Below are 26,393 nucleotides of genomic sequence, written 5' to 3'. Positions count from 1 at the left end.
TGAGCTGGTAAGGAAAATGGGGAAAAGGAGCCCCTCCTCTCCACCCCGTGGCCACCGCTCCCTGCTGCAGCCACTTGCAGCCCATGCTGCAGTGCAGGGCACCACCCATGGGGTGGGCAAGGGGATGCTTTTCCCCTGCACTCAGCACCAGTTTATAATCTGCCCCCGCTGCCAGCAGCATTTGCTGCTGCTGCCCACCTGGAGCTCACGCACTGGGCAGCCCAGAGGCAGCAGTGGCAGCCACACCGCAGCCTACTGCGGCGTGAGCTCCAGGCAGGCAGCAGCAGAAGACACTGCCCTGCGCAGCAAGCAGGAGGGCTGCAGCTGCTGCCACCATGGTGCAGCCCTGATGGGCGACCCCAGAGCCAGCGCGGGGCTGAGTTACAAGCTAGTGTTGAGCATGGGGGGAAAAAAGGCCCCTCATCTGCCCCGTGGCCAGCACTCCCTGCTGCAGCCACTCACAGCCTGCGTGGGGCTGCCTGTGCCTGCTCAGGACAGCCCCACAGGGGATACAAGCAGCTGCAGCAGAGAACACAGGCCAGGGGGCAAGCAAGTGACCGCTTTTCCCCATGCTCTGCACCAGTTCCTTCCCTGCCCTTCCCCCTGCCTTATTTGAGATTCCTGCACTGGGGTAGACACGTGGTCCAAGGCAGGGCTAGGGGGGTCCTGCAGTTGCAGGAGCCTACCAAAGATTCCCCTGGGTCCTACTAACTCTGGTTCCTGCCATTTTTGACCTTGTCTTCAGGTCCAATTGTATCATTGTCCCCTTTGTTCTGTCTGTCCATTTCCTTTCCCAGGGACCCTTTGAAGAGCCTATACCACATAATACTTTTCAGATAGAGTTAGCTTTAGTAAAAAGCAAAAAAATTATGCAATCTGAAAAAAACAAACAAACAGAGTATACTGAAGGATGGCAGAGGAGCCACCAAGACAGCCCCGATCCCTGTCCCAGTTACAGTGGCCACCTACCAGCCCATCCCCCCCCATGGCGCTGCTCAGCCCCGGGGGCAGGCACCACAGAGTGACCCTGGAGAAAGAATTTTGGGAGACACAATAGAGCGACCCCGCCCTCCAAATTTTCCTGGGTATGCAAATGAGCTTCCCCAAGGCTATGCAATCTGAATATGTATGATAAATCAGTAGATAATTGAAAACAAAGGAAGAGCCTCTGGCTGTTAATTGACAATAACCTAGCCAGAGAAACTTAGCATTACAAAACTCTATTCTTCAAGCCATTTTAGGCTAATAAAACCAAGGAACTATTTCTGGAACTGAGCACCCACCCTATTGACTATTCCTGTAACCCATAACAATACCGCCATTAAGTAAATAAGTCAAGGGTAGACACCCAAAACTTCAGGTACCAGCAGGCAGAGACCCCTGTGACTAACAGCTGTCATGCACTACTCAAAACCCACATGGGACAGCAACCTCTGAACTGGGCACGTAAAATGATGCTGGGGGATCACATAAGTCTGCTAGAAAGGGATAAAAGGCAGTGATGCGTGCCCCTCAGGGATGTCTTCTCATCCAGAACATGACTAACAAAACAGAAGGACAAACAGGAGACCCACTTCTGGAGAAAACATTGCCTTGAAGGAAGCTGACCATCAACAGCAGACTCCAGAACCTCAGATAGCACCAGTGCTCTCACAATCACTAAAGCAGCTACTATAAACTATAATACATGGGTCTGAATGACATGGATTTGAATGAGTGAGTACATGTGTGTATGAGTTAAGATGACCAGTACCACTCATAACTAAAAGTTCGCATTTATGATTTGGTTGTTAATTTCACATTCTGTACAATAAATTAGAATGTATGTTGATCCTGTGAGTTGATCCCTCGTAGCCAACACAACGACAAGAAATCAGTGGGAGAGGATGCAGAAAATGCAGACAACTCCACCTGGAAATGGAACATGTGGCACAACCTGTTCAAAGACCCCTGGGAAGGGGAAGTCGAAAAGGAAAACGAAGAGGATAACGATACAACTGGAGGTGGAGACAGCGAGTAGGACAACAACAGGAGCAGCAGTGGCAGTGATTGTGACATCGACAGCGACAAGGATCATGAATGAACTGAGATTGTAAACCCCAAAAGGAGTTTAACCTAAGAAACTGTGATTGTATTAGGGAAGGTCAGTGGCTGGGTGAGCAGGGGCACAGGGGTGTGGGTACATTTATAGTAACAGGTACACGGGTTTCTGAATGCGGTTGGAGATGTATCATGGAAAGTTTCTGGAGGAGGAAGTACATAGATAACTATACATACATATACCTATATATATATATAGAGAGAGAGAGAGCAAATTGTTTTTAATTGCCAACATATATTGGTGGAGAACAACAATTACGAGTCTTCACCCAATATTTTGAGGCCCAGGTTTCGATTTGATGCAGACATTGGGCTCGGGCCTTGGTTACCTTATAGAAGACTGGGAGCTGTGTTTCCTTTCCCTGCTTCAGTGGAGGTGGTCCAGAAACAGTCAACCCTCCAAAGCACCCTGTGATGCATCTATTCACGGTAGCACTCACAGTCCCCAAAAGCCCCAGGAATGGCCAAAACCTTGTAGCCCAAGATCTCATAATTCTGTTCATTTCACGTGAACTTTTTGAAAAAGGTCCTGCAGGGGTGTAGAGCCTGTTTTGAACTCTGCCTCTTAGAGAGCACGGCATTCATTGTCATACCGGGGCAGGGGTGGGCAAAATCCGACCCGCGGGTCGCATGTGGACCAACAGGCCATTCAATTGGGTCCAAAAATGACAGGAGCCATTGGCAGTAGAACCCAGCAGGAGCCACAGCAGGACCCTGGAACAGCAAGGCATGCCTGGCCCTGGACCCACGCCCGCCCTGCCCTGCCCCCTAGCCGGAAGCTCCTGCCTAGCAGAGGCTTCTGGCTTGAGACCCTGGGGCTGTTCGTGCCTGCACCAGCATGGAAAATTCAGGTAAGAGCGGGGGGACAGGGAGACGGGCCATGCAAACCCCAAGCCTCCAGGCGTGGTGGTCCTGCACATAGGATGCCCGTCAGATGATTTGGAAACATCTGAAGCCCCAGGCGGGGCTGGAGGATGTTTGCTGGTAGCAGGGCCACATATGGTTCTTGAATGACTCACGGATTTGGAAGTGATTTGGCTGATTTGGTTTGGAACCCGAAAAGTTTTCCGTCAAATAAGAAAAAGATCAAAAAAATCGGGGGCATCCAAAGCCCAAGCCTCGGGCTGGGGCCTGCACATAGGATGCCTGCCAAAAGATTTAGAAGTATCTGAAGCCCCAGGATGGAAAGTTTGGTGTGGACCATACTTGCCGGTTGGGGACCAGTCTGAGACAGGGAGTTTCAGGGACTTGATGCCTTGTGGATGGGTACGAGGGAGCGCCTTCCCAAGGGAGCATATATTGTAACAGGTGCGCAGGTTTTTCTCTGGTGGCTTAAGTAGGTAATGAACGGTGACTAGAAGGTGACCCAATCTATATATATAGAACCCTTATATAAAAATTAGGCCTGTGCGAAGCGCCTAGTATTTGCTTCGGATTTGGATTCGGCCGATTCGGGCAGCAGGGATTCGATTGGGTGATTCGAATCACTGCCCCGAATTGATTCATACAAAACCGATTCGGCAGCAGCTCCATCCCCCGCCCGCTCTCCCAGCCCCGCCTACCCCAGCTCCCGGCTCTTTGAAAAAGAAAAGCCCCCACTCAGCGGGTGCTGCCGGAATGGGGCGGGGGGTGATCCCCAATGCCCCACGCCATGTGGGGGGGGGAGGGGACTCTGTACAAGCCCCCAGAAGCCCCGAGAATGCTGCAGGAGCCGGTGAGTCGGGGGGCAGGGGGTTTTGGGGGGGTTTTTGAAGGGCCAGAGCTGGGGCGGGGAGGGCAGCCATGGGGGCAGGGGGCTTGTGGCAGAGTCCCCTATGCACCATGGGGCAGTGGTGGGCAGCAGGGATCACCCTCTGCTCCCCGCCCCCCGCCCGACAGCACCTGCTGAGTAGGGGCTTTTTGTAAACGGCTGGGAGCTGGGGCTGCCGGGGCAGCCATGGGGGGCTGGGGCTTGGCAGGGGTCTCCCCGTGGTCCCCCCTCCCCTCCTCCAGACCTCCTCCCCCGGCCCCTATTTACCAGCTCAGAGTCCGGGTCGAGCTCCTTGGACCGCCTGCATCACCCAAGCTCTGCGAATCTTTTCCGAATCAATTCAGAGAGCTCTGAATCGATTCGGACCTTCGAATTGCTCCCCTGAGTCCATTTGGATTTGGAGATTCGGCTACCAAATCAGGCCGAATCGCCTCCGAATCGAATCAGCAGCTGAAGCGTTGCATCCGCCCTAGGATATATATACGTCACCTTTAAAAATATATGGGTGTCCGTGTGCGCGTGCGTATCTATGACGACATTATATTTTGACAGAAAACCCCCCAAAACTCGCCAGTTGTAGGGCCACATATGGTTCCCGAAGAAGCCAAAAGATTTCAAACTCATCTGGCTGATGTGGTTATCTGACCTAGGACACAAAATGTTGTCCTTAAAAAAAATGTTTTAAAACGGAAGGTAGGAGCTGATCCTGGAGACACCGCGGCTGCAGGGCGCAGGCTGGAATGTCTCAGGAAGGTGCCCAGCTCCGTGCCCTCTGCGGAGTCCCAGAACCCACGGCAGGGCTTTGGCACTGGTGGAAGCTGTCAGCCCTGGGCACTGGTGGAAGCTGTGAGCTGAGCGCTGCCAGGCACCGGAAAGGGCTGAGATGGCAGGCTGACGGAGCTAATGCCCCCTGCCCCCTCCAGCCCTGCTCCTCTGCCTGCAACATGGCATCTCCCTCCTGCCAGCCTTTGCAGGGCACAGCACATGCCTTTTCTCTGCCTTGTTCCCCTCCTAGAGCAGCAAGAGCCCCGCTGCCCTGCAAGCAGTGGCAGTTTGGTAGCAAACGGCAGCCTGGAGCCTCAGGCAGGCCAGCTGCCACGGTGACACGGCTCTCCTCGGGGTGCTGCAAGGCTCAGTGGCGCAAACCACAGTCCTGGGGGCCCCATGGGGCACGGGGCACTTTGGGGCCAGAGCCTTGGGGAAGCTTATTTGCATACCCGGGATGCAATGCAGCGCAAGAAGCAAAATTTGGGGGGTTCGCTCTTTTGAGGATCCCCAAATTCCTCCTCGCGGCGTCACTCTGTGGTGCCTGCCCCGGGGCCGAGCAGCGCTGCAGGGGGACGGCCGGGCTGGGGGCCGCTGTAAGTGGGGCAAGGATTGGGGCCGCCTTGGCTGCTCCTCTGCTGGTCCCCCGTATGCTCTGGCTTCTCTTCAAGTTGCATAAATCTTTCGCCTTTTACTAAAGATTTCCGTGGAGAGGAGCAGTTATGAGTCTCGACCCAATTTTTGAGGCCCTGTTTTGGCGGGGCTACCCTTGAGTGTGCAAGACCAGAGTGAAGGTGCTTTGGATTGGATGTAAACAATGGGGATCAGACCTTGGTTACTTTGTAGCAGGCTGGCAGCCGTGGTTCCTTTCCCTGCTTGAGCGGAGGCGGTCCGGACACAGCCACTCCTCCGAAGCACCCTGAGATGCATCTCTTTACGGGAGTACTGACAGTCCCCAAAAGGCCCAGGAATGGCCAAAACCTCGCAGTCCAAGATCTCATAATTCTGTTCCTTTGGGGTGAGCTTCTCGAAACAGATCCTCCAGGGGTGTGGGGCCTGTTTTGGGCCCTGCCTTTGTGAGAGCACGGCATTTATCGTGATGCCGGGGCAGGGGTGGGCAAAATCCGGCCCGCGCCCCGCATGCGGCCCCCCAGGCCATTCGATTCAGCCCACGGGGCCCCTAAAAGTTTTTTAAAAATCAATCTGTATCTGCCCCTGGCTCCTGTCAAAGATGACAGGAGCCACGGGCCGTAGGACCCAGCAGAAGCCACAGCAGGACCCTGGAACAGCAAGGCATGCCTGGCCCGGGACCCACGCCCGCCCTGCCCCGCCCCCTAGCCGGAAGCTCCTGCCTAGCAGAGGCTTCTGGCTTGAGACCCTGGGGCTGTTCGTGCCTGCACCGGCATGGAAAATTCAGGTAAGAGCGGGGGGACAGGGAGACGGGCCATGCAAACCCCAAGCCTCCAGGCGTGGTGGTCCTGCACATAGGATGCCCGTCAGATGATTTGGAAACATCTGAAGCCCCAGGCGGGGCTGGAGGATATTTGCCGGTAGCAGGGCCACATATGGTTCTTGAATGACTCACGGATTTGGAAGTGATTTGGCTGATTTGGTTTGGAACCCGAAAAGTTTTCCGTCAAATAAGAAAAAGATCAAAAAAATCGGGAGCATCCAAAGCCCAAGCCTCGGGCTGGGGCCTGCACATAGGATGCCTGCCAAAAGATTTAGAAGTATCTGAAGCCCCAGGATGGAAAGTTTGGCGTGGACCATACTTGCTGGTTGGGGACCAGTCTAAGACAGGGCGTTTCAGGGACTCGATGCCTTGTGGATGGATACGAGGGAGCGCCTTCCCAAGGGAGCATATATTGTAACAGGTGCGCAGGTTTTTCTCTGGTGGCTTAAGCACGGAATGAACGGTGACTAGAAGGTGACCCAATCTATATATATAGAACCCTTATATAAAACGTAGGCCTGTGCGAAGCGGCTAGTATTCGCTTCGGATTTGGATTCGGCCGATCCGGGCAGCAGGGATTCGATTGGGTGATTCGAATCACTGCCCCGAATCGATTCGTCCAAAACCGATTCGGCAGCAGCTCCATCCCCCGCCCGCTCTCCCAGCCCCGCCTACCCCAGCTCCCGGCTCTTTGAAAAAGAAAAGCCCCCACTCAGCAGGTGCTGCCGGAATGGGGCGGGGGGCGATCCCCACTGCCCCACGCCATGTGGGGGGGCGGGACTCTGTACAAGCCCCCAGAAGCCCCGAGAATGCTGCAGGAGCCGGTGAGTCGGGGGGCAGGGGGTTTAGGGGGGTTTTTGAAGGGCCAGAGATGGGGCGGGGAGGGCAGCCATGGGGGCAGGGGGCTTGTGGCAGAGTCCCCTATGCACCATGGGGCAGTGGTGGGCAGCAGGGATCACCCTCTGCTCCCCGCCCCCCGCCCGACAGCACCTGCTGAGTAGGGGCTTTTTGTAAACGGCTGGGAGCTGGGGCTGCCGGGGCAGCCATGGGGGGCTGGGGCTTGGCAGGGGTCTCCCCGTGGTCCCCCCTCCCCTCCTCTAGACCCCCTCCCCCGGTCTCTATTTACCAGCTCAGAGTCTGGGTCCAGCTCCTTGGACTGCCTGCATCACCCAAGCTCTGCGAATCTTTCCCGAATCAATTCAGAGAGCTCTGAATCGATTCGGACCTTCGAATTGCTCCCCTGAGTCCATTCGGATTCGGAGAGTCGGCCACCAAATCAGGCCGAATCACCTCTGATTCGAATCAGCAGCTGAAGCGTTGCATCCGCCCTAGGATATATATACGTCACCTTTAAAAATATATGGGTGTCCGTGTGCGCGTGCGCATGCGTATCTATGACGACATTATATTTTGACAGAAAACCCCCCAAAACCCGCCAGTTGTAGGGCCACATATGGTTCCCGAAGAAGCCAAAAGATTTCAAACTCATCTGGCCGATGTGGTTATCTGACCTAGGACACAAAATGTTGTCCTTAAAAAAAATGTTTTAAAACGGAAGGTAGGAGCTGATCCTGGAGACACCGCGGCTGCAGGGCGCAGGCTGGAATGTCTCAGGAAGTTGCCCAGCTCCGTGCCCTCTGTGGAGTCCCAGAACCCAAAGCAGGGCCTTGGCACTGGTGGAAGCTGTCAGCCCTGGGCACTGGTGGAAGCTGTGAGCTGAGCGCTGCCAGGCACCGGAAAGGGCTCAGATGGCAGGCTGACAGAGCTAATGCCCCCTGCCCCCTCCAGCCCTGCTCCTCTGCTCCACCTGCCTGAGGGACAGGGAGACGGGCCATCCAAACCCCAAGCCTCCAGGCGTGGTGGTCCTGCACATAGGATGCCCAACGGCCGGGCTGGGGGCCGCTGTAAGTGGGGCAAGGATTGGGGCCGCCTTGGCTGCTCCTCTGCGGGTCTTCCCTATGCTCTGGCTTTTTTTCAAGTGGTATAAGTCTTTTCTATTGTACTAAAGATTTCTGTGGAGAGGAGCAGTTTTGAGTCTTACCCCAGTTTTTGAGGCTCTGGTTTGCTAGGGTTACGCTTGGGTGTGTGAAAACAGAGGAAAGATGTTTTAGTTTTGTTGTACGTCCTAGGACTCAGATCTTGTTTACTTTGTAGCGGGTTAGCAGCCGTGGTTTCTTTCACTGTTTGAGCGGAGACAGTCCGGACACAGCCACTTCTCTGAAGCACCCTGAGATGCGTCTCTTTACAGTAGTGCTGGTAGTCTTCAAAAGGGCCAAGAATGGCTGAAACCTCGCAGTCCAAGATCTCCTAATTTTGTTCCTTTGAGGTAAGCTTCTCGAAACAGGTCCTGCAGGTGTGTAGGGCCTGTTTTGGGCCCTGCCTTTGTGAGAGCATGGCATTTATCGTGATGCCCAGGGCAGAGGTGGGCAAAATCTGGCCCACGCGCTACGTGTGGCCCACCAGGCCATTCGATTCAGCCCACGGGGCCCCCAAATCTGTTTTTTAATGAGTATTTATCTGCCCCTGGCTCCTGTCAGGGAGGAGCCATAGCCTGCAGGGTCCATGGGAAGCCACCCCTGTACCTTCGAACAGCAAGGCCCTGCTGTGCCCTGCTCTGGACCACCCCCGTAGCTGGAAACCCCTGGCAGCATAGGCTTCTGGCTTCGGCCCCTAAATCAGGTCTAATCTTCTCCGAATCGAATCAGTAGCCTATGTGGGCTGAATTTCCTCTGAATGGAGTTAGCACCTAAAGCTTGGCATAGGCCTCATATATATATATATATATATATATATGTATAAATATATATATATATTTATACACACGCACACACACATATTTAGGCCTAATACATACACACGCGCGCGCGCGCGCGTACGTATATATACATATATATGTATATATAACCTTTACATATACGTAATATATATAATGTAATGTTATATATATGTAAAGCAGGGTTTTGCAACCCCTGGCATGGTGGTAGGCATGGAAGTAAATTGTTTTAATTTTTTTTTTAAGTTGCTGGTCTTGGCTCTCCCATTCAGCCACCATTGCCAGCAGCACAGGAGGCACCAGGGTGGAGCCAGAAAAACACAGACAGGGTCTGAGTTCCACTGCCCCCGCGCCTTTCTCCCAGGCTCCACCCTGTAGCCTGGCTGGCCCCTGGAATCAGCTGCAGGTGGACAGGGTAGGGCTGGGATCCTATGGAGGATCGCTGCCCTGGAGGCTTCCAGTGGGTGGCAGATCCCTGGGTCCAGGAAGGCAGACATACTGTCCTACCCAGGGCAGCACTGGGGTGCTGAGTGCTGGAGCTAGGCGGTCAGGACAGGGTCTGGGCGTCTTGCGGGGAGGCAAGTCAGCCCTGTCGGGACCTTAGGAAGGCAAGGGCTGGGCAGGAAGTGGGGGCAGCCCCAGGGCTCTGCGGACTTGAGCTGTGGTGGGCAGGCAGGTGGGGGTGTCCATCAGCACCCGTGGGTGGGCCTGGCCTGCCCTGCGCAGCTCCGTAGGGATGGGTCACAGCTACCCTGTGCATAAAGGGATGCTGCCTGGCTGAGGCAGGATGCTGGTCTCCCTGCATGCTGGGCACAGTACAAGTAGGGCAGAGCTGTCCCCGGTGCAAGGGCCTGGCCACGGGAGGCTTCTGGAACAGCTACTGTGGCTGTCTCAGCCTGCCTGCCTGTGTCCTGGCCTTGCCCACCCGCAGCACCTCTCAAGGGACCAGGGCTGGGGTAGGCACTGTACAGAGCTACTGTGCTGCAGGCTCCCGGCTGGCTCAGCCCTGAGCACCGGCTGCAAGGGCTGTTCGTAGAGGCCGGGCAACAGCCTGCAGCCGCAGTTTTCACTCACTCTGTACCCAGCAAGCACAGAGACCAAGCAAGGAGCTACCCGAGGCCAGAGTCCTGCCCCAGCCAGCCATTGTCCCTTCATCGGCAGGGTGGCTGTGCCCCACCCCTATGGAGCTGCACAGGCCAGCTGGGCCCCATCTCCAGTGCTGCTGCTCCCCTCCCCTCCCATTGTGGCATGAGTCTGCGGAGCCCTGGGGCAGCCCCCATTCCCCACTTGTTCCCAGCTCTCCTCTGGTTGCAGGCTTCCCAAGGGCCTGGCCAGTCCAGCCTGCCCACAGTGACTCCCCCGGTGCCTGCTGCTCCCTGCTCCTCTCTCCCTCTCTTACTCCTCTCATCACATGCTTAACAAGGAAAATTTTACAAGTACAAAGGCAGTACATGAAGTTTTATTTATTGTCATCCGGTTTAGAATTTTTAGAAAACCTGGTATTTACTGTAAACATTTTTAATCATTTATGATTATTACTTTATTAAATATGCAGTGCATCCTGCCATGTACCCCTTGCCCCCCATTTTGTTTTTGTGGCATGGAGGCACCCAGGCACCTTACAAGGTAGACATTGTGATTTTTCTGGCACTCTGGCCAAAAAATGTTGCCTACCTCTGGTATAAAGACATTATATTTTTACAAAAAAACCCCCCAAAACTTGCCAGTTGTAGGGCCACATATGGTTCTTGAACAATTCATAAGATTTCTAACTGATCTGTCTGATCTGGCTAATTTGACCTGGGACACAAAACATTTTGTTCATAGGCCCAGCTGTGAAAACTGGTTTGTAAATTCAAACAAACACAGAACCTTGCTAACCTCATCACCAGAAGTCAACTTCTAGGTCTGTGCGAAATAGCACTGTTTCATTTCAACTTCCATTTTGCCATTTTGATGAGACGGTGTTTTGTTTTGAGTTTTGTTTCATTTCAAAAGCATTGTTCGGTTTCATTTTGTTGAAACTATTTCTATGTTTCAATGCTGTTTCGATGTTTCGCCTGTAGGCTAGCATGGAGAAGTATAAAACTGCCCATAACTTTTTCGTTTTTTGGCAGATTTGGATGAAAACACCAGGGATAGTAGCCCCTTCTGAGGGCATGAAGCCTGCCAAGTTTCAAGGAGATAGGTGCAGGGGTTTCTGGGAAACTGCACCTCAAAGTCTTGAAAGCAAAACTCATGTCACATATAAGTGTGAAGGCACAGTGGTGTGGAAACAGCAGGCATGGTAGCTCCTGCTTCAGTCATGAAGCCTGCCAGGTTTCAAGGAAATAGGTGCAGGGGTTTCTGGGAAACTGCACCTCAAGCTGCTGACAAGCAAATCTTGTGTCACCTGTGTGTGTTAAGACACAGCAGGGTGAAAACTGCAGCCATGGTAGCCCCTGATGAGACCATGAAGCCTGCCAGCTTTCAAGGAGATAGGTTACTGAGTTTCTGGGACACTGCACCTCAAGCTGCTGTGGTGGGAGAAAACTCCCTGGGGTTTATTGTTTAGCTGCAAAGAAACCAGACAACACGGGTAAAGTTTACTGCAGTTTATTTGCTTGAGCAATGACCATTAAGCCAGCAAAGAGGCAAAATGGCCCCCCCTAAAGGGTGGGGCGATCTTTTATACTTTTTACAACAAGGCAAGACTACAGGGTTAACAAAAGCAATACTTGGGCGGTGCTTCACAAATCTTCATAACAGCATATTTCTATTAAGCTGAACTAGCACTTTTTAAAAGCTAAAAGTTAAGTAACAGTAACATTATGATACGTTAGCAAGAACTTGCAGTGGTAGATACTTTTTAAGGACACGGTTACTGTACTTAGAACAATGGCTTTTTTGTCTTATCTTGTTTCTTGCTGTAGCTGATTTTACAGCACGCAGACACAGATTCACTTCCTGCATTTTACTCAGAAAATGCTTAACACAGTTAAAATGATTACTTGACACAAGCAAAGGCTTAGCTATCATTCTGCCTTGTGGTTAGTGGCATTGCTAGGCCACAGGTTATACCTTGTATTCAGCTGCAAAGCTAATACTTCTTAATAATCCAAATTATTGTTAACTTAACAGTATGCTATCAGAAAACTATTCTGTTTCAGGGTAATAACAAACATGCTCACTACACTGCTGACAAGCAAAACTTGTGACGTGTGTGTGTGTGTGTGTGTGTGTGTGTAAGGCCCTCACTGGTGCTGGGGCCTGTACACGAAATGGAAGTGTGCCCAAATGACAGCTCCTCCTCCCCTACAGCCTCAGCCTGGTCCACCACTTCAAATGACAACAGGTAATACTAATAATAACCTAGTGAGCAGCACAGTAGCACCAGCAGCATCTCAGGCAAACTCTGACAAAGCCTTTCTTTCCTCTCTGCAGGAGCTTCTTCTCCAGAGTGTGTATTAAGGCGCGTCCTCACTGTGTCCTTACCCCCACTTCCCCCTCTCTCTCCTTACTTTCTGTTTCCCTGCAGGCAAGCCCAGCTTCAGCTTCGAAACTCAAAACATTTTGAAACTTTCTACTGCCCTTGTTTCATTTCAAGGCTGTTTCAAAGCTCTTTGTTTCATTTTGATTTCACTGTTTCAAGCTCCAAATGAGTCGAAAATGTGTCGAAATGAAACAGCTGGTGAAATTTCACACAGCCCTTCTAACTTCCTACAGCTCAAAACACATAACCTGCCAACATATCTCCAGTACCCCCACAAACTGCACACCAGAATCTATCAAAGACAAGAATACCCAGCTACCTGTGGGGGCACATTTCTCACAAAAAACCCACTGTGTATCAGGCCTGATCCCAAAAGGGAATTTACAAACCACTTTTCACAGTCGGGCCTATGAACTTTACTTCATCAGCCTCCTTGGTACAGAAACTCATGGACTCAATATAGACGTTGGATTTATGACACAGTACAACCTGCTGGACATGTGACTCCCCAGGTACCTCTCCACTTTTACCTGCACTGCTACATCTCCCTTCCCCCCACCACCCCAGCCTGTCTCTCTCACCCCCCAACATCTCCATGTCCACTTTCACTAACTGGCTTTCTTGCCTACATTGCATGCCAGCCTCTGGCTTCTTTACTATTCCTTCCATCCAGGAACAGCACGTACACACACCAACTGCAGGTGCTTCCTCAGCCTGATAAAAGGTTTTTCAACCAAAAAGCTGGCATCCCAGGCAGCTAAGCTGAGCTTACCTGGAGCCTCACAACTCCACTGCAACCAGCAAGCATCAGGCCTGTCAAAGACGTGACAGGTCTGGGATTTCCCCAGCTAGGACTGTGTGTATGTGTGTATGTGGTGGCTGGAGGTTATGACACCTCCTACGTGCTTTTCACAAGGGGTTCCTTGGTCCTGGCATTTCTTGAGGCTGCCACACCACCAACAGTCCCACCAGGCCTCCCTGACCCTGGGAGAGTGCAGTTTTAGTGGTCATGCCCAGGATCTGGGGCCTCTTCCCTCCCCATAGCCCCATCTCATACCTCCAAGTTCATTCTGGCACGGAAACTCAGCATGGACATGTTGTTCCCCTGCTGGCTGGTGATGCAGTGAGTGCCACCTCCAGCTCTGAGAATGGGGCATTAACTGGTTTAAAAAAATAAAATGGAAATATGTGCAGACAGAGTGACGAGGGTGGGACTCACTCTGCCTGCAGGTGGAGCTTGGGGAACCCCAGCAGTGGGAGGTTCACCTTTAGGAACACCAGCTGTTCCACCAAAGCAGGATCCAAGCAGGTGCGGTGGGGTATCACAACATCCCCAGCAATGCTGAGCACCCTCTCACTTGGAACACTGGTCAGTGGACAGGACAACCGGGCAACCGTGGCCAGATCCTGCCACATCTGGCTGCGGGTCGCCCAATAGGCAAAGGGGTCACAGTCCAGTGACTCCACGTCCTCAGCAAGATAGGTAGCCACCGAAGCCTCGGCGCTACCTGCCTGAGGCTGAGTTCTGGTGTGCCTGGACCCCAACATTGAAGCCATGCCCTTGGCCCACATTGGCAGTGGCTGGCATGGAGGAGACTGGCTGGTGCTGGGAGTGCTGGCACAGGAAAGTAGATCCCCCTCTTCCACATACCCTCACCTCTGCCCTGCTGCATTCCTGGCTCTGTTGACAAGAACCTCCATCCAGTGACTGAGGGTTTTGGTGCTGCCAGCACCCCTTCACCCTTAGGTCGCACATGCCTGCCAGCATGTGGACCGTATTGGACTGCAAGGGATCCAGCTGTTTCCTGATGCCCTCCTTCAGCTGCTTCACCAGTGCCTGCACATCTGGTGACAGCGGCTTGCCCCAGCCAGGAACATTGATTGCCTGGAACTTCTCCATTTGGTTCTCAAGTTCCCTCAGCATGGGGATCACTTGGCTAAGGAGGGCATTGCTGGTGCTGAGGGTCTTGGTGACCTCGAGGAAGAGCTTGAGGACCACCAAGATCTGGAAGATGGTACCCTACTCAGCTCTGTTAAGGGGGCTACTGATCCCAATCTCTCTGAGCAAGGCCATCTCATGGATGGCCTTCTGTTGCTCCGCCAGCCTTTCCAGCATTAGGTATGTGGAGTTCCACCGAGTCTCCACATCCTGCATGATTTTGTGCTGAGGGATGCTCAGTTCTGCCTGTTTCTTCTGCAGCATCTTGCTCCCCTGGATGCTGCAGTGGAAGTAGCCCACCATCTTCCTGCATTTTGAAATCAGCTGGGTGGTAGTGACAGCACCATCACCGGGAGCCCTGTCCCCCTCCAAGGTGGTTCCTGACTATGAGGTGCAGCTTGTGTGCCACACAGCGGATGCAGACAAAGTTGACATCACGGATGGCCTTGAGTATATTGACCCCATTGTTGGTGACCATGAACCCACGGGTGAGCTCGCCTGCCCAACGAGCCACCCTTGCACCATGCAGTTCCTGGACACCATGATCTCCCTTGCTGTGTGGAACTCATTCATCACCTTGGCTTGAAAGAGAGCCCACAGGAGGCCTGACTCATTGCACCAGTGCCCTGTGAGGGAGAGGTAGGTGTGATTGCTACCCCGGCTACTCCAGATGTTGGAAGTGAAGTGCAAGGCTACCTGCGGCCTTGCCTTGCGCAGCTCTTCCCTCAAGTACTCCCTGCATGCCTCATACAGGGAGGGCACCACCGTCCTGCTAAAGGTGGTGCATGTGGGCACTTGGTAGAATGGGGCCACAAGCACCATGAGCTGACTGAATGCTGGCCGCTCAACTAAAGAGAAGGGCTGCCCATCCAGAACAAGCAACTCCCCAATGTTCTGGGTGACCTCGCTCGACCTTGCAACACACCCTCCTTTGTCTGCAACTTTCCCCCACTGCTCCAGAGTGGCTTGCCTCTGCTTTGGGGGACAGGGGCTTTGAAGCAAGTGGGGGACTTCCCTTTGGGTACACTCCCACTGGTGCCAGGCTGAGGAGGAAGAAGAGCAAGGGGGTGCTGCCTTCTGAGATGCAGCAGCATCACCATGGTGGTGAAGTGTTTCACCTCCTTGCCCCGGCTGATCTGCCTTTGGCAGTGCTGGCAGATAGTATACTTGGGATCATCTGCCACCTCAAAATGATCCCACACCACACTACTCCCCTGCTTCTGGGCTGAGGGTGGGGATCCTGCCTTATCCCCCTCCTCACCAGGCAGAGGCAAAACAACAGGAGGAGCTGACTCAGCTAAGCCACTTGCCTCCACAACCTCCTCTGAGGTGCCTTCCTGAGAAGGAGACTTGGGTCTAGGGAAACTTTGAGGAATGTTGAGCAGAAACTCAGTTTCCCCCTCAGTCCCCAGAATGTCTTTAGCTAGGGCACTCAGGTCCCTTGGATCCAGATCCAGCTCCTCCTCTGGCAATAGGAAGCTCACGCTGGAAGATGAAATTGAGGCGGAGACTGTCATTCTAATGCTGGTGCCTATTCCTGGAGTTAGGGGAGGTGGTGCAGGTGCAGGGACAGGTACTGCTCCCACTTCCTTGCTTCCACTGGCAGTAGACTCATGGCTGCCAGGAAAGAGGAAAAGTCTATGTTGGGGTGTGGGCATTTGCAGCTCTAGCTCTCCTCCTACCCACTCTAGCCCCTCTCCCTCTCCTGCCAGAAGACCTGGCATCTGCCTTTCCACCAGGCTTCTTATTAATCTTTCCTGTGTTGGAAAATGTGCCTGCATGTGTAACTAATAATATATGTCTTCTTCTTCTGTCTCTGATGTATGACTGTGTGTGACTTCTCTTCTTCTATGACTCGCTGACTTTTGTGTTAATCTGAATCTCTATCTGACTTCTTCTGTGTTGTGTTTACTGTTGTGTGTGTAACTAAAATAATCTCTTCTTCTATGACTGACTTTTGTGTTGTGTTAATCTGAATTTCTGTCTGACTTCTTCTGTGTAGTCTTTAGTCTGTATGTAACTATAAATAATAATATTAATAACTATATATAATCTCTTCTTCTTCATCTTCTATGATGTATGTGTCTGAGTGTGTGTAATGTGATGGATCACACTACCAGGGAAAACACAGCTTTCTTTTTAAAAAGTGTTGGAAAAAAACCCAAAAAACAAATATAAATTGAAAGAAATGGATTGAATAGGGATAAGTAGAGGGGTTCTAGTTATAGCCATATCCAATCCTTTCCAAGAACAGAAAGTAGCAGGAGACTGACTAGGTAGGAAGCCAAGCCAGTCCAGGACCTTTCAAGTGCTGTTGCTCAGCTAGAAACAGCTCACAAAAGGCACAGAAAGCCTGCAGACAGAGGCTTATATACTGTTTTTACATCCTTCCCCCAGAGCACTGTGATTGGAAGGGGACTCAGTGAAAGATCACAGTCACTGGCCAGCTAGAGATGTCAGTCTTTCCCTCTCTGCTCCCTCTCCCTCTTCTCAGTTTCTGTTCCCCTGAAAGACTGCCTTCTAAATCTCTGAATCTTTTCCAAACTGATTCAGAGCCTCCAAATTGATTTGGAGGTTTTTTCCTTCTCCCGATTTGATTTGGATTTGGTGATTTAGCCTCCAAATTGGGCCAGATCTTCTCTGAATCAAATCGCGGACTGAAGCTTCACATACCCCTAGTCCTCATGGCTAAAGTTTGTTTTCTTGACTGAGCTCCAGAATAGAATCCTAGAGAAAGAGGAGGCATCTTTCTATTCCACAATGATGATTAGGGTGAAAAAGCCTCATTCAGCCGAGGAGTTTATCATATTCAAGCAATGGAACCCTATTCAGTCGGTTTGTGTGGGTAAGACCCTTACATTTGGTAAATACATTTGGTCTAAGCCTTGGACATGTCTCCCTCCAGCCCCACTCTTCTGATAAGCAGCCAAAAACAATGTCCTATTATGAGGATTTTCAAATGAAAACATAGTTAAAGAGAGCTTATGTCACTGTCCTGGGCTTAGTTGCACAGACCATCACGCCTGTTCATGATAGTAGAGTATCTCTTTCCCTCTCTTTAAAAATCACAGAAAATCTTGTGTCAACTACAGCCATTTCTTCAAGGAAACATTATCTTCAGGAAATGTCCCAATATATTTTAGTTGCCTTTTAATGAAGTGTTTAAGTTAGCAATGAGAAGGAGCCAGTGCCAGGCAACCAGTCAAGTGCTTCACAGAGACATCCAGAAACATAGTACAGGAATATCTGTTCTTCTAGGATAGCAAAAGTGCTTTTTTTGCTTGTTGTGGAACAAATGCTTCAGAACAAAATGAAAAGAACTTACCACTACCTAATCATTATCATTATATCTAATGATATAAAACTGGATTCAATCTCCATCTCAAAGGGAAAGTTTCTGAAATATATGTGTGACATATGTTTTATAGTAGGAGTTTCCAGTAGAAGGACAGATCATGATTACTGTTTCTTGGGAGAATACTTCCTCATGAGTACTGAAGAGATCTCTTTTATTTAAACAGAGCATTTAAACAACTCCCAATATAATTCAAAGTTTTTTTTGTTGTCTTCAATAAAGCTTGGATCAGGGTCTTTAAGAGGTAAAAAAAAAATCTGGCACATACCAATATCATAAGGGCAAATGTATTTTCAAATACTGTGTTTGCTTAAAATTAAGTCAATGGGATGAAATTAAGAAAATAAAAAATTAAGATGATTTTTCAGGAAAAATTTACTCATGATCAGAGCTACTGGATTGTAGAAAAACCTTCCAAAACAGTGTTGGCAGCTTGATGCATGACTAGATAAAGTACTAGAAAATATATAATAAGGAACAATCCTGCACTGGAAGGGAATTCAGTAAACTGATCTAATGTGGGATTTTTTTTCCTATTGCTTCCATCTACAATTCTTTGATTAACCAAGCACACAAACAAAGCATTTTTACTGAGTAGGAATGTTACCTGAAGCAAAGAGGATTCAGTGAATATCTGAAGGAAAGCAAACTGTGTCCCCTGAATATTAGGTAAAAAGAAAAACAAAACATGCAGATGTAGCATATCAAAGTTTAATGGCAATAAATACAAGAGGGATGACGGGAAATCCCTTTGATTCATCATTAACATATAGTGGCAGTAAAACTGTAGAGAGGGCATTGCCAGCGAGACTTGCTCAATAATAAACCTAGATCACCTTACCAAATGAGTTCATGCAGGCCTCTCTAGAGAGCCTTCTAGCTTAATTATTCTAGGGTGACAATGCTGCTACAGTAGACACTGAATCAATGTGCCATTATATTACATTTTTTGGTGATTGTTACTCAGCCTGTTCAAACTGCAACATTTAGAAGTCAAATTCTTCTACAGGTGTGTATGCAGGGCTCTCATTCACAGGGAACTTCACGCATACATTCAAGGTAAATCTGGCCTTGTGAATGTGCATTTTAGTTTCAGGCTGTAGGAGGGTGCTGGTGTGCTGCCTAGAGCCAAGTCGTCTCCCTATAGATGGTAGTGTTTCGTGCAGAGTCACTTGGAAGAACTGGATGCCTTTAAGTCGGCAGGCCCGGATGGGCTCCATCCGAGGGTGCTGAAGGCACTGGCCGACATCATTGCAGAGCCACTGGCGGGAATATTCGAACGCTCGTGGCGCAAGGGCCAAGTCCCGGAGGACTGGAAAAGGGCTAACGTGGTCCCCATTTTCAAAAAGGGGAGGAAGGAGGACCCGGGCAACTATAGGCCGGTCAGTCTCACCTCCATCCTTGGTAAAGTCTTTGAAAAAATTATCAAGGCTCACATTTGTGAGAGACCGGCAGGGCAAATTATGCTGAGGGGAAACCAGCATGGGTTTGTGGCGGGCAGATCGTGCCTGACCAACCTAGTCTCTTTCTATGACCAGGTTACGAAACGCCTGGACACAGGAGGAGGGGTGGATGTCGTATACTTAGACTTCAGGAAGGCCTTCGATACGGTATCCCACCCCATACTGGTGAACAAGTTAAGAGGCTGTGATGTGGATGACTGCACAGTCCGGTGGGTGGCGAATTGGCTAGAGGGTCGCACCCAAAGAGTCGTGGTAGATGGGTCGGTCTCGACCTGGAAGGGTGTGGGCAGTGGGGTCCCGCAGGGTTCGGTCCTTGGACCGATACTCTTTAATGTCTTCATCAGCGACTTGGACGAGGGAGTGAAATGTACTCTGTCCAAGTTTGCAGATGACACAAAGCTATGGGGAGAAGTGGACACGCCGGAGGGCAGGGAACAGCTGCAGGCAGACCTGGATAGGTTGCACAAGTGGGCAGAAAACAACAGGATGCAGTTCAACAAGGAGAAATGCAAAGTGCTGCACCTAGGGTGGAAAAATGTCCAGCACACCTACAGCCTAGGGAATGACCTGCTGGGTGGCACAGAGGTGGAAAGGGATCTTGGAGTCCTAGTGGACTCCAAGATGAACATGAGCCCGCAGTGTGACGAAGCCATCAGAAAAGCCAATGGCACTTTATCGTGCATCAGCAGATGCATGACAAATGGGTCCAGGGAGGTGATACTTCCCCTCTATCGGGCGCTGGTCAGACCACAGTTGGAGTACTGCGTGCAATTCTGGGCACCACACTTCAAGAAGGATACGGATAACCTGGAGAGGGTCCAGAGAAGGGCAACTCGTATGGTCAAGGGCCTGCAGACCAAGCCCTACGAGGAGAGACTAGAGAAACTGGACCTTTTCAGCCTCCACAAGAGAAGGTTGAGAGGCGACCTTGTGGCTGCCTATAAGTTCATCACGGGGGCACAGAAGGGAATTGGTGAGGATTTATTCACCAAGGCGCCCCCGGGGGTTACAAGAAACAATGGCCACAAGCTAGCAGAGAGCAGATTTAGACTGGACATTAGGAAGAACTTCTTCACAGTTCGAGTGGCCAAGGTCTGGAACGGGCTCCCAAGGGAGGTGGTGCTCTCCCCTACCCTGGGGGTCTTCAAGAGGAGGTTAGACGAGTATCTAGCTGGGGTCATCTAGACCCAGAACTCTTTCCTGCTTATGCAGGGGGTCGGACTTGATGATCTATTGAGGTCCCTTCCGACCCTAACATCTATGAATCTATGAATCTATGAGTCTTTCAGAAAAATTTCCTGCCGTGCCTTTGATGTTACGGGATATAGATGTTGAAACACTCTTGGGGAAACAAAGGGTTAGTTAGGGGCTCACGGCATCGACTGGTCTTCGAAGGGATCCACCATCCCCATCTGCTGCTCCCTACCCACTCCAGATGTTCTGGGTGTGTTGGTACTGGTCTCTGATGTTGATACTCTGGTCTTGGTCTTAAGGACCACTGATAGGAATCTCCCTCCTCCTTTGGCTGCTTGCCCCGTTCTTCCTTGCATGGGGAAGCCAGCCACTCTTGCTTCTAGTCCCACTCTTACCTTCAGGGTCGGAGTAATCTCATCCATGTCTTCACTTTCTTCAAGGTACCCAGAGTGGTTAACTTCACGCTCCGGGATGGGAGTCAGCAACCGAGCAGTTTCCTCTATTCCTGCACCACCTCTCCGCTGCAGAGCAGCTTCTTTGCTGGATCCTCCAGGTAAGTCGAGGAACAGGGGTTTACCTTTGAGCTCCGGGGTTGGTCTTCTATTCCAGTATTCTCTTCTGCATTCTCTCTCTTCTCTTCTTTTCTTCTCTCCAGCCACCTCCTGAACGCCCTCTCGGCGTCCCTTAAATTTCCCTCTTGCCCAGCTGAGTCTGCCATGGCAGTCTCCCGTTCACTGACTGCCTGACCTAACTGTTTTCTCTCTCTTTCTTTGGTGTGGTTTTTCTTTCTCCTTTTGATTGCACTGTTCTCCCTTCTCCTGGGCTCAAGCCCTGGCAGCTGGGTTTGCCGCAGCAGCCTTTGATTTGCTGCAGCCCCAGTTGGTTCCTTTAATTGCTCAGAGCACAGTGTTTCTTCCACCCAGGCTCAGTGCAGTTTTCCCTGCCTCTCTGGGTAAGTTTGTTTTTTTGGGGTTTTCTCTATCGTTCCCATGACAGGGTGTTTCAGTCACCCTGTCACACAGGTATTTGAAATCCTTTCTTCCAGGTAAAAGAAAAAACACCATGTGGTTACAGTTCAACAAGGCTACTCACATGCTTAAAATTAAACTTAAGAGCTTGAATGAATACAAGCTTGAATCTCCTAAGTCTGAGCTGGAATATGTACATTTAGCGCAACTAACTCTCAAGCGTAGGGGTGGTTTGTTCCTTACATTTCAGAGTTGGAGCTTTAATCAACAATAGGCCAGGTCCTGAGGTCTCTGCTTAATGCTTACTCAGGTAAAACTACCATTAGTTTCTATGTAAGTTTTGCATGGATAAGGACTGAGCTGGATGTACCAACATAATGATACTTCCCATTTCCTCAACACCTTCTAGAGATGGTACTATCAAATTAGTTTTAAAACACTAATTCATTTCATCACACTGTTGTGAGGCAAGTATTATTTTCCCTAAAGCCAAAACTTTAACTGGGAAATTTCTGAGTTCCCAGATATAGATGTTTTGTGCCTGATTTTGAGAACAGGTGGAGACTGGCAACTCTAAAGATAGGCCCAAACCATCTCAAACTGGACCCAAAAACTCACGCATCTCCAAAATGCATGACTGCTTTTGAAAATGTAGGTGCATATGATCTGGCAAAGGTCTCACAACAAGCATATGGCACAGCCAGGAGGAGAGCCCAGATTTCAGTCTTGTTTATTGATCTCAAGATTGTGCACCTCGGATATTCTGTTTGAGAAACCTTAAACAAGTATTTCCAGATAGAGAAGAGAGTTTCACAACTAATTTATGACATAGAAAAGACGTCATGTAAAACAAACTTGAACTCTTAAGTGTTATTAGTGTGCATGTGGAGAGGAGGTGGGTTTAATTGGTTGGTTGCTCAAAAAAGACCAAACCAGTTATATCAGGGTTAATGTAGAATGTGTTCAGCTCCAGGACTCTGATCATGGATTCAGGCCTTTAGACACCATTGGAAGAAAAATAATAAATGAAAATCTTAAAAAAAAAAAAAAAAAAAAAAAGGATGTAAAGCATTCTACTAAATGATGCTGTGCAAACAGGTCCCTCTAAAAATACGTTAAGTCCATATTTAGAAGTTAAAAAGAACACAGCTAGTACAGTACAGTATATTTACTAAATAATGCAATGTACTTGTCACAAGATACTTCAGTGAATAAATTGGGTCAATGGTTTCTCTCAATTAACAAATCTGTTTTTACATTTACAAGTACCTGACACTACCAATACAGAAGTATTTCCTAAACTTTTAGCAGCATGCATTCCCATTAGCTCAGAATTGCATTTTTGTGTTCTTAATCCCATGATTTTTTCATGGAGGTCATTGTTTCAATCTCCCCTCAAAGTAACATCTTTTAATCATCTGTTGTACAGAGGCAGGGTATGAGTAAGATAGACATGTTTTTAGTCAGTTGGTATGAAGGTAAAAATCATTTGTATTTTCTTGAGGGGAACAGGAAGGGAAGGAGGCATTCCTTAATTGCTGAAAGCAAAAATTTGCAATCCAGTTATTATCTGGAACAAGAAAAAATAGGTGAGGCTGAGAAAATCACATCTATCTGTTAGTATCAAGCAGAAGAGGATACTGAAACTTAATCTCAGGAGAAAGCAGTCTTATTTCATTGTAAGTACACATTTATTTTTTATAGTTAGGGGGGAAAGCTATTTTAATACCTCAGCCTTTTATTAATAAAAATGCACTACTACAAATGAAGAAAATTTACTAGAATGGAGTGAAGACAATTTAGAAAAGAAACCCAGTGCCTTTGATTTTAATTCTACCCTGTGCAGAGAGAAGCAACAAATGTACTTTAGATTGGTGTTTGTATAATACTACTCAGGACACAAAGACATTTCAAACCAGCAAGATTTGGCTTTTTGATCTCTGTGGAGCTGGTATGTCTCCAGGGATGTCATTTTTAAATTAAGTACATCAGAACTGTGTTTTAGATGGAAAAGTAAATTCTCTGTCTGAACTCTTCTATTTGTGGATTACAACATTGATAGTTACAGTCCTGTGAAGGCTAAAAGAGCATGTTGGATGTTTCCTTTGCCCCAGCAAATATTTACCAATACTCCAGTGAAGCTATTTCAAATAATATTCAAGTGCTGTCCTTCCTCGCACTGTACTATTTCGTGGGAGGGAGGTGGCTTGGGGAAGAAATATAATCCAAATATGTTTTCTCATAATTTTAGTCTATCATGTTCTATTCCAATGGTTCTTAACCTTTTTAGACAGGAGACCCACTCCATAGGCTTGAGGCACTCCTCAGAAAATACCAGCACTTCGTTTTCGCTCAGTTTTGCAGAAAAACAACGGATCAATGTTTCTGTTGCAAAGAGCTCAGAAAGGCCACAGCAGGTCTGAGTGCTTTTGGCACTTACGATTCTTCCTTGAAATCTCTTGAGTTTGTCTTGTGAATCACATTTGCACACCTAACAGTGCTAACATTGCGTGACATCCGCGTGACACCCTTTAAAGGATCTCAGCCACACCCTGGTGAGACTCACCGATCTCTTCCTATCTGTGGAACGCAGTTATGGGATCACTACCTGCACCAGAATTTGTGTGCGTCCTAATGCACCTAGCAAAGTAGGCTGCTGCTTGCAAAAGCTCACTCACACTTCTCCAAAGCCAGTTAGTCACTAAGGTACCACCCTTCCCTGTCTTCCTCCTAGCTAGGAAAAGCGACGGTCCCAAGCAGACGAGCCCAGCCTCTGGATAAGCCAAGGCCGGCAGCGCGTGACCCGGCGGCAGGGGGCGGAGGAGGCGGTGGCGAGCGGGAGCTCCTCCCCCGTGGGCGGGTGCGGCGCTGCGCTCCTCATGGCGGCGTTCACCCGCGCGGCCCGGACGCTGCACCTGCGGCCGCTCAGGTGAGGCGCGCGTGGGGCAAGGGAGCCGCGGGCGCGGGGGCTGCGCTCCCATTGGCTGCCGGCCCCGCCCGGCCGAACGCGGCGCTGCTGCCCGCCTGCACGGGCCGGGGCTAGCCCCAGCGCAGGGCCGGGCAGCTGCCCCTCCCTGTCCCCTGCAGAGCAGCCCGGCCCCAGCTGCTGCTTTTTGACTTGTCAGCTGGGCTCCAAAAAAGAAAGAGCCAACTCGGGTTCTCCAGGCAGATGTGTGGTGGGGAGGCACAGCTCCTGGGGTAAATCCGATTATGTGGTGGGGGGAGAGAGCAGGGGAAGTCATAAGAGAAGTAGGGCTCCTCAAGAGGGATGGGACCTCAAGACGAAGGACCAGAGGGCTCTTGGTGTGGGGTTGGGAGGGGGGAAATTTGGGGTACCCTGAGTATAAAATGAATTATGAATTTGTGGCTAGGAGGAAAAACAAACAAACACAATAGGTGCTTTTAAAGGGCCTGGAAAAGGGGTTTTACAATTTTGCTGCATGCATTTGCCTCTGAAAATCTTAATCAGACTTTACTCCCAGTGTTTTTATGTTTTTTTTTGTTTGTTTGTTTTTGTTTTTAATCAAACTAGGTTTGTGCCTTAGGCTAACCAAAGTGTGTGTGTGAGCATCTTTGGCACTGCATAAGGGGTGTTTGTGTGTGTTGGGGAGGGGTATGGAAGGGGAGTGCATGTGTGCTTGTGTGCACATGCAGGGGGGGACCTGCAGGGCAGAGGGAGCTGCCACCTGAGGCAGCCCTTTATATGCTGTTGGACCCAGTGTGTAGTTTGGAGAGACCCTTGGTCCGATAAAAGGAACTACAAAAAACAAACAAGCACAAACTATAGCTCTCTCACGCATGTCCTGGGCTGTCACAGCGACAGCAGCACTCTGACTCCTCATCATAGCAAAATCTTTCAGTCTGCTTTGCTAGTCTGAAGGAAGGCAGGATAGATTTGTACCTTACAGAGAAACCAAAGAGTGAGTGAGTGTGTGGGGGGGGACCTGGAAGGTGGGCTGCCCTCAATCTGTGCCACTTGAATACACACACACACATTGTATATGTGTGTGTGTGTGTATACATACGCATATATACACACATGCACACACAGAGCACACAAGCTTTCCTGAGCTGAAGCTCATATCTATATCTTTATCTATATCTAGATCTGTCTACTTTGGTTAGCCAGTAGGGTGCAAATCTACCCTGAATTCAACTTGACTTCAGGCTAACACCGCTAAGAATGCCTCTGTGTAAGTCCGAAGGTAGGGTAGAGATGCATAAGCTTTCGTGAGTCCAAGCTCTCTTCATGAGAGATTTATTTCAGGTGACACTGGATCAGTCACAGATGCAGTGTCGAGTAGTATATTTTCAGAGAGAACGTAGTTCTTTGTGTTTAAACAGCAAAGTTTAATTTAAAACCAGCAACACTGGTGCTGAATAACATAAAGATGACTGGCAAAATTTTTTTAAATTGTTGTACGCAATAATTCTAGTTGTATCTTTGTTCCCTCTGCTTCTCTGCTTGTTCAATTGTGAATAAAAAACAACAAACAAAATGACTGCCTCACTGTGCAGTTTATGACACACAGCTTAAGACTATCTTCCATACCAAAAGTACTTTGAGGCTCTTCTTAGGTAGACTTACACATTGTTGTGGCAGATGTTACATAAATACAGGTTTGCATGATAGGTGAATGAAATATTATGCTCTGTACTTGTCATACTTAGTACTGGAAGATTTTTTTTAAACAAAAGTAAAACCTAAAGATTTTGTTAAATCTGGGCAAGTATATTGGATCATGATCTGAATTGACTTTCAACCTGTCAAAGGCTCCCAGTAGCGCTTATAGATTCATAGATGTTAGGGTCGGAAGGGACCTCAATAGATCATTGAGTCCGACCCCCTGCATAAGCAGGAAAGAGTGCTGGGTCTAGATGACCCCAGCTAGATACTCATCCAACCTCCTCTTGAAGACCCCCAGGGTAGGGGAGAGCACCACCTCCCTTGGGAGCCCATTCCAGACCTTGGCCACTCAAACTGTGAAGTTCTTCCTAATGTCCAATCTAAATCTGCTCTCTGCTAGCTTGTGGCCATTATTTCTCGTAACCCCTGGGGGCGCCTTGGTGAATAAATACTCACCAATTCCCTTCTGTTCCCCCGTGATGAACTTATAGGCAGCCACAAGGTCGCCTCTCAACCTTCTCTTGTGGAGGCTGA

General features: G+C 49.6%; 1 protein-coding gene and 2 non-coding genes across 3 annotated transcripts in view; all 3 read left to right on the top strand.

The window, feature by feature from the left end:
* Positions 1-5,265: 5,265 nt before the first annotated feature.
* Positions 5,266-5,380, top strand: LOC132249733 (U5 spliceosomal RNA). Its single transcript, XR_009461286.1, has one exon. It is a non-coding gene; the product is annotated as a U5 spliceosomal RNA (small nuclear RNA).
* Positions 5,381-8,026: 2,646 nt separating this feature from the next.
* On the top strand, positions 8,027-8,140 carry LOC132249735 (U5 spliceosomal RNA). Its single transcript, XR_009461288.1, has one exon. It is a non-coding gene; the product is annotated as a U5 spliceosomal RNA (small nuclear RNA).
* A 15,918-nt stretch (positions 8,141-24,058) lies between these two features.
* LOC102561097 (enoyl-CoA delta isomerase 2) overlaps positions 24,059-26,393 on the top strand; it is a 31,881-nt gene continuing 29,546 nt past the window's right edge. The window contains exon 1 of the mRNA XM_014606974.3: positions 24,059-24,161. Coding sequence (XP_014462460.2) covers positions 24,112-24,161 — 50 coding nt within the window. The 5' untranslated portion in view covers positions 24,059-24,111. The remainder of the gene's footprint in view (positions 24,162-26,393) is intronic.

Source organism: Alligator mississippiensis, chromosome 3 (assembly GCF_030867095.1).
Source record: "Alligator mississippiensis isolate rAllMis1 chromosome 3, rAllMis1, whole genome shotgun sequence".
Classification (NCBI taxonomy): Eukaryota; Metazoa; Chordata; order Crocodylia; family Alligatoridae; genus Alligator; species Alligator mississippiensis.
Note: the sequence above shows the minus strand (reverse complement) of the source record. Positions and strands in the feature narration are given on the sequence as shown.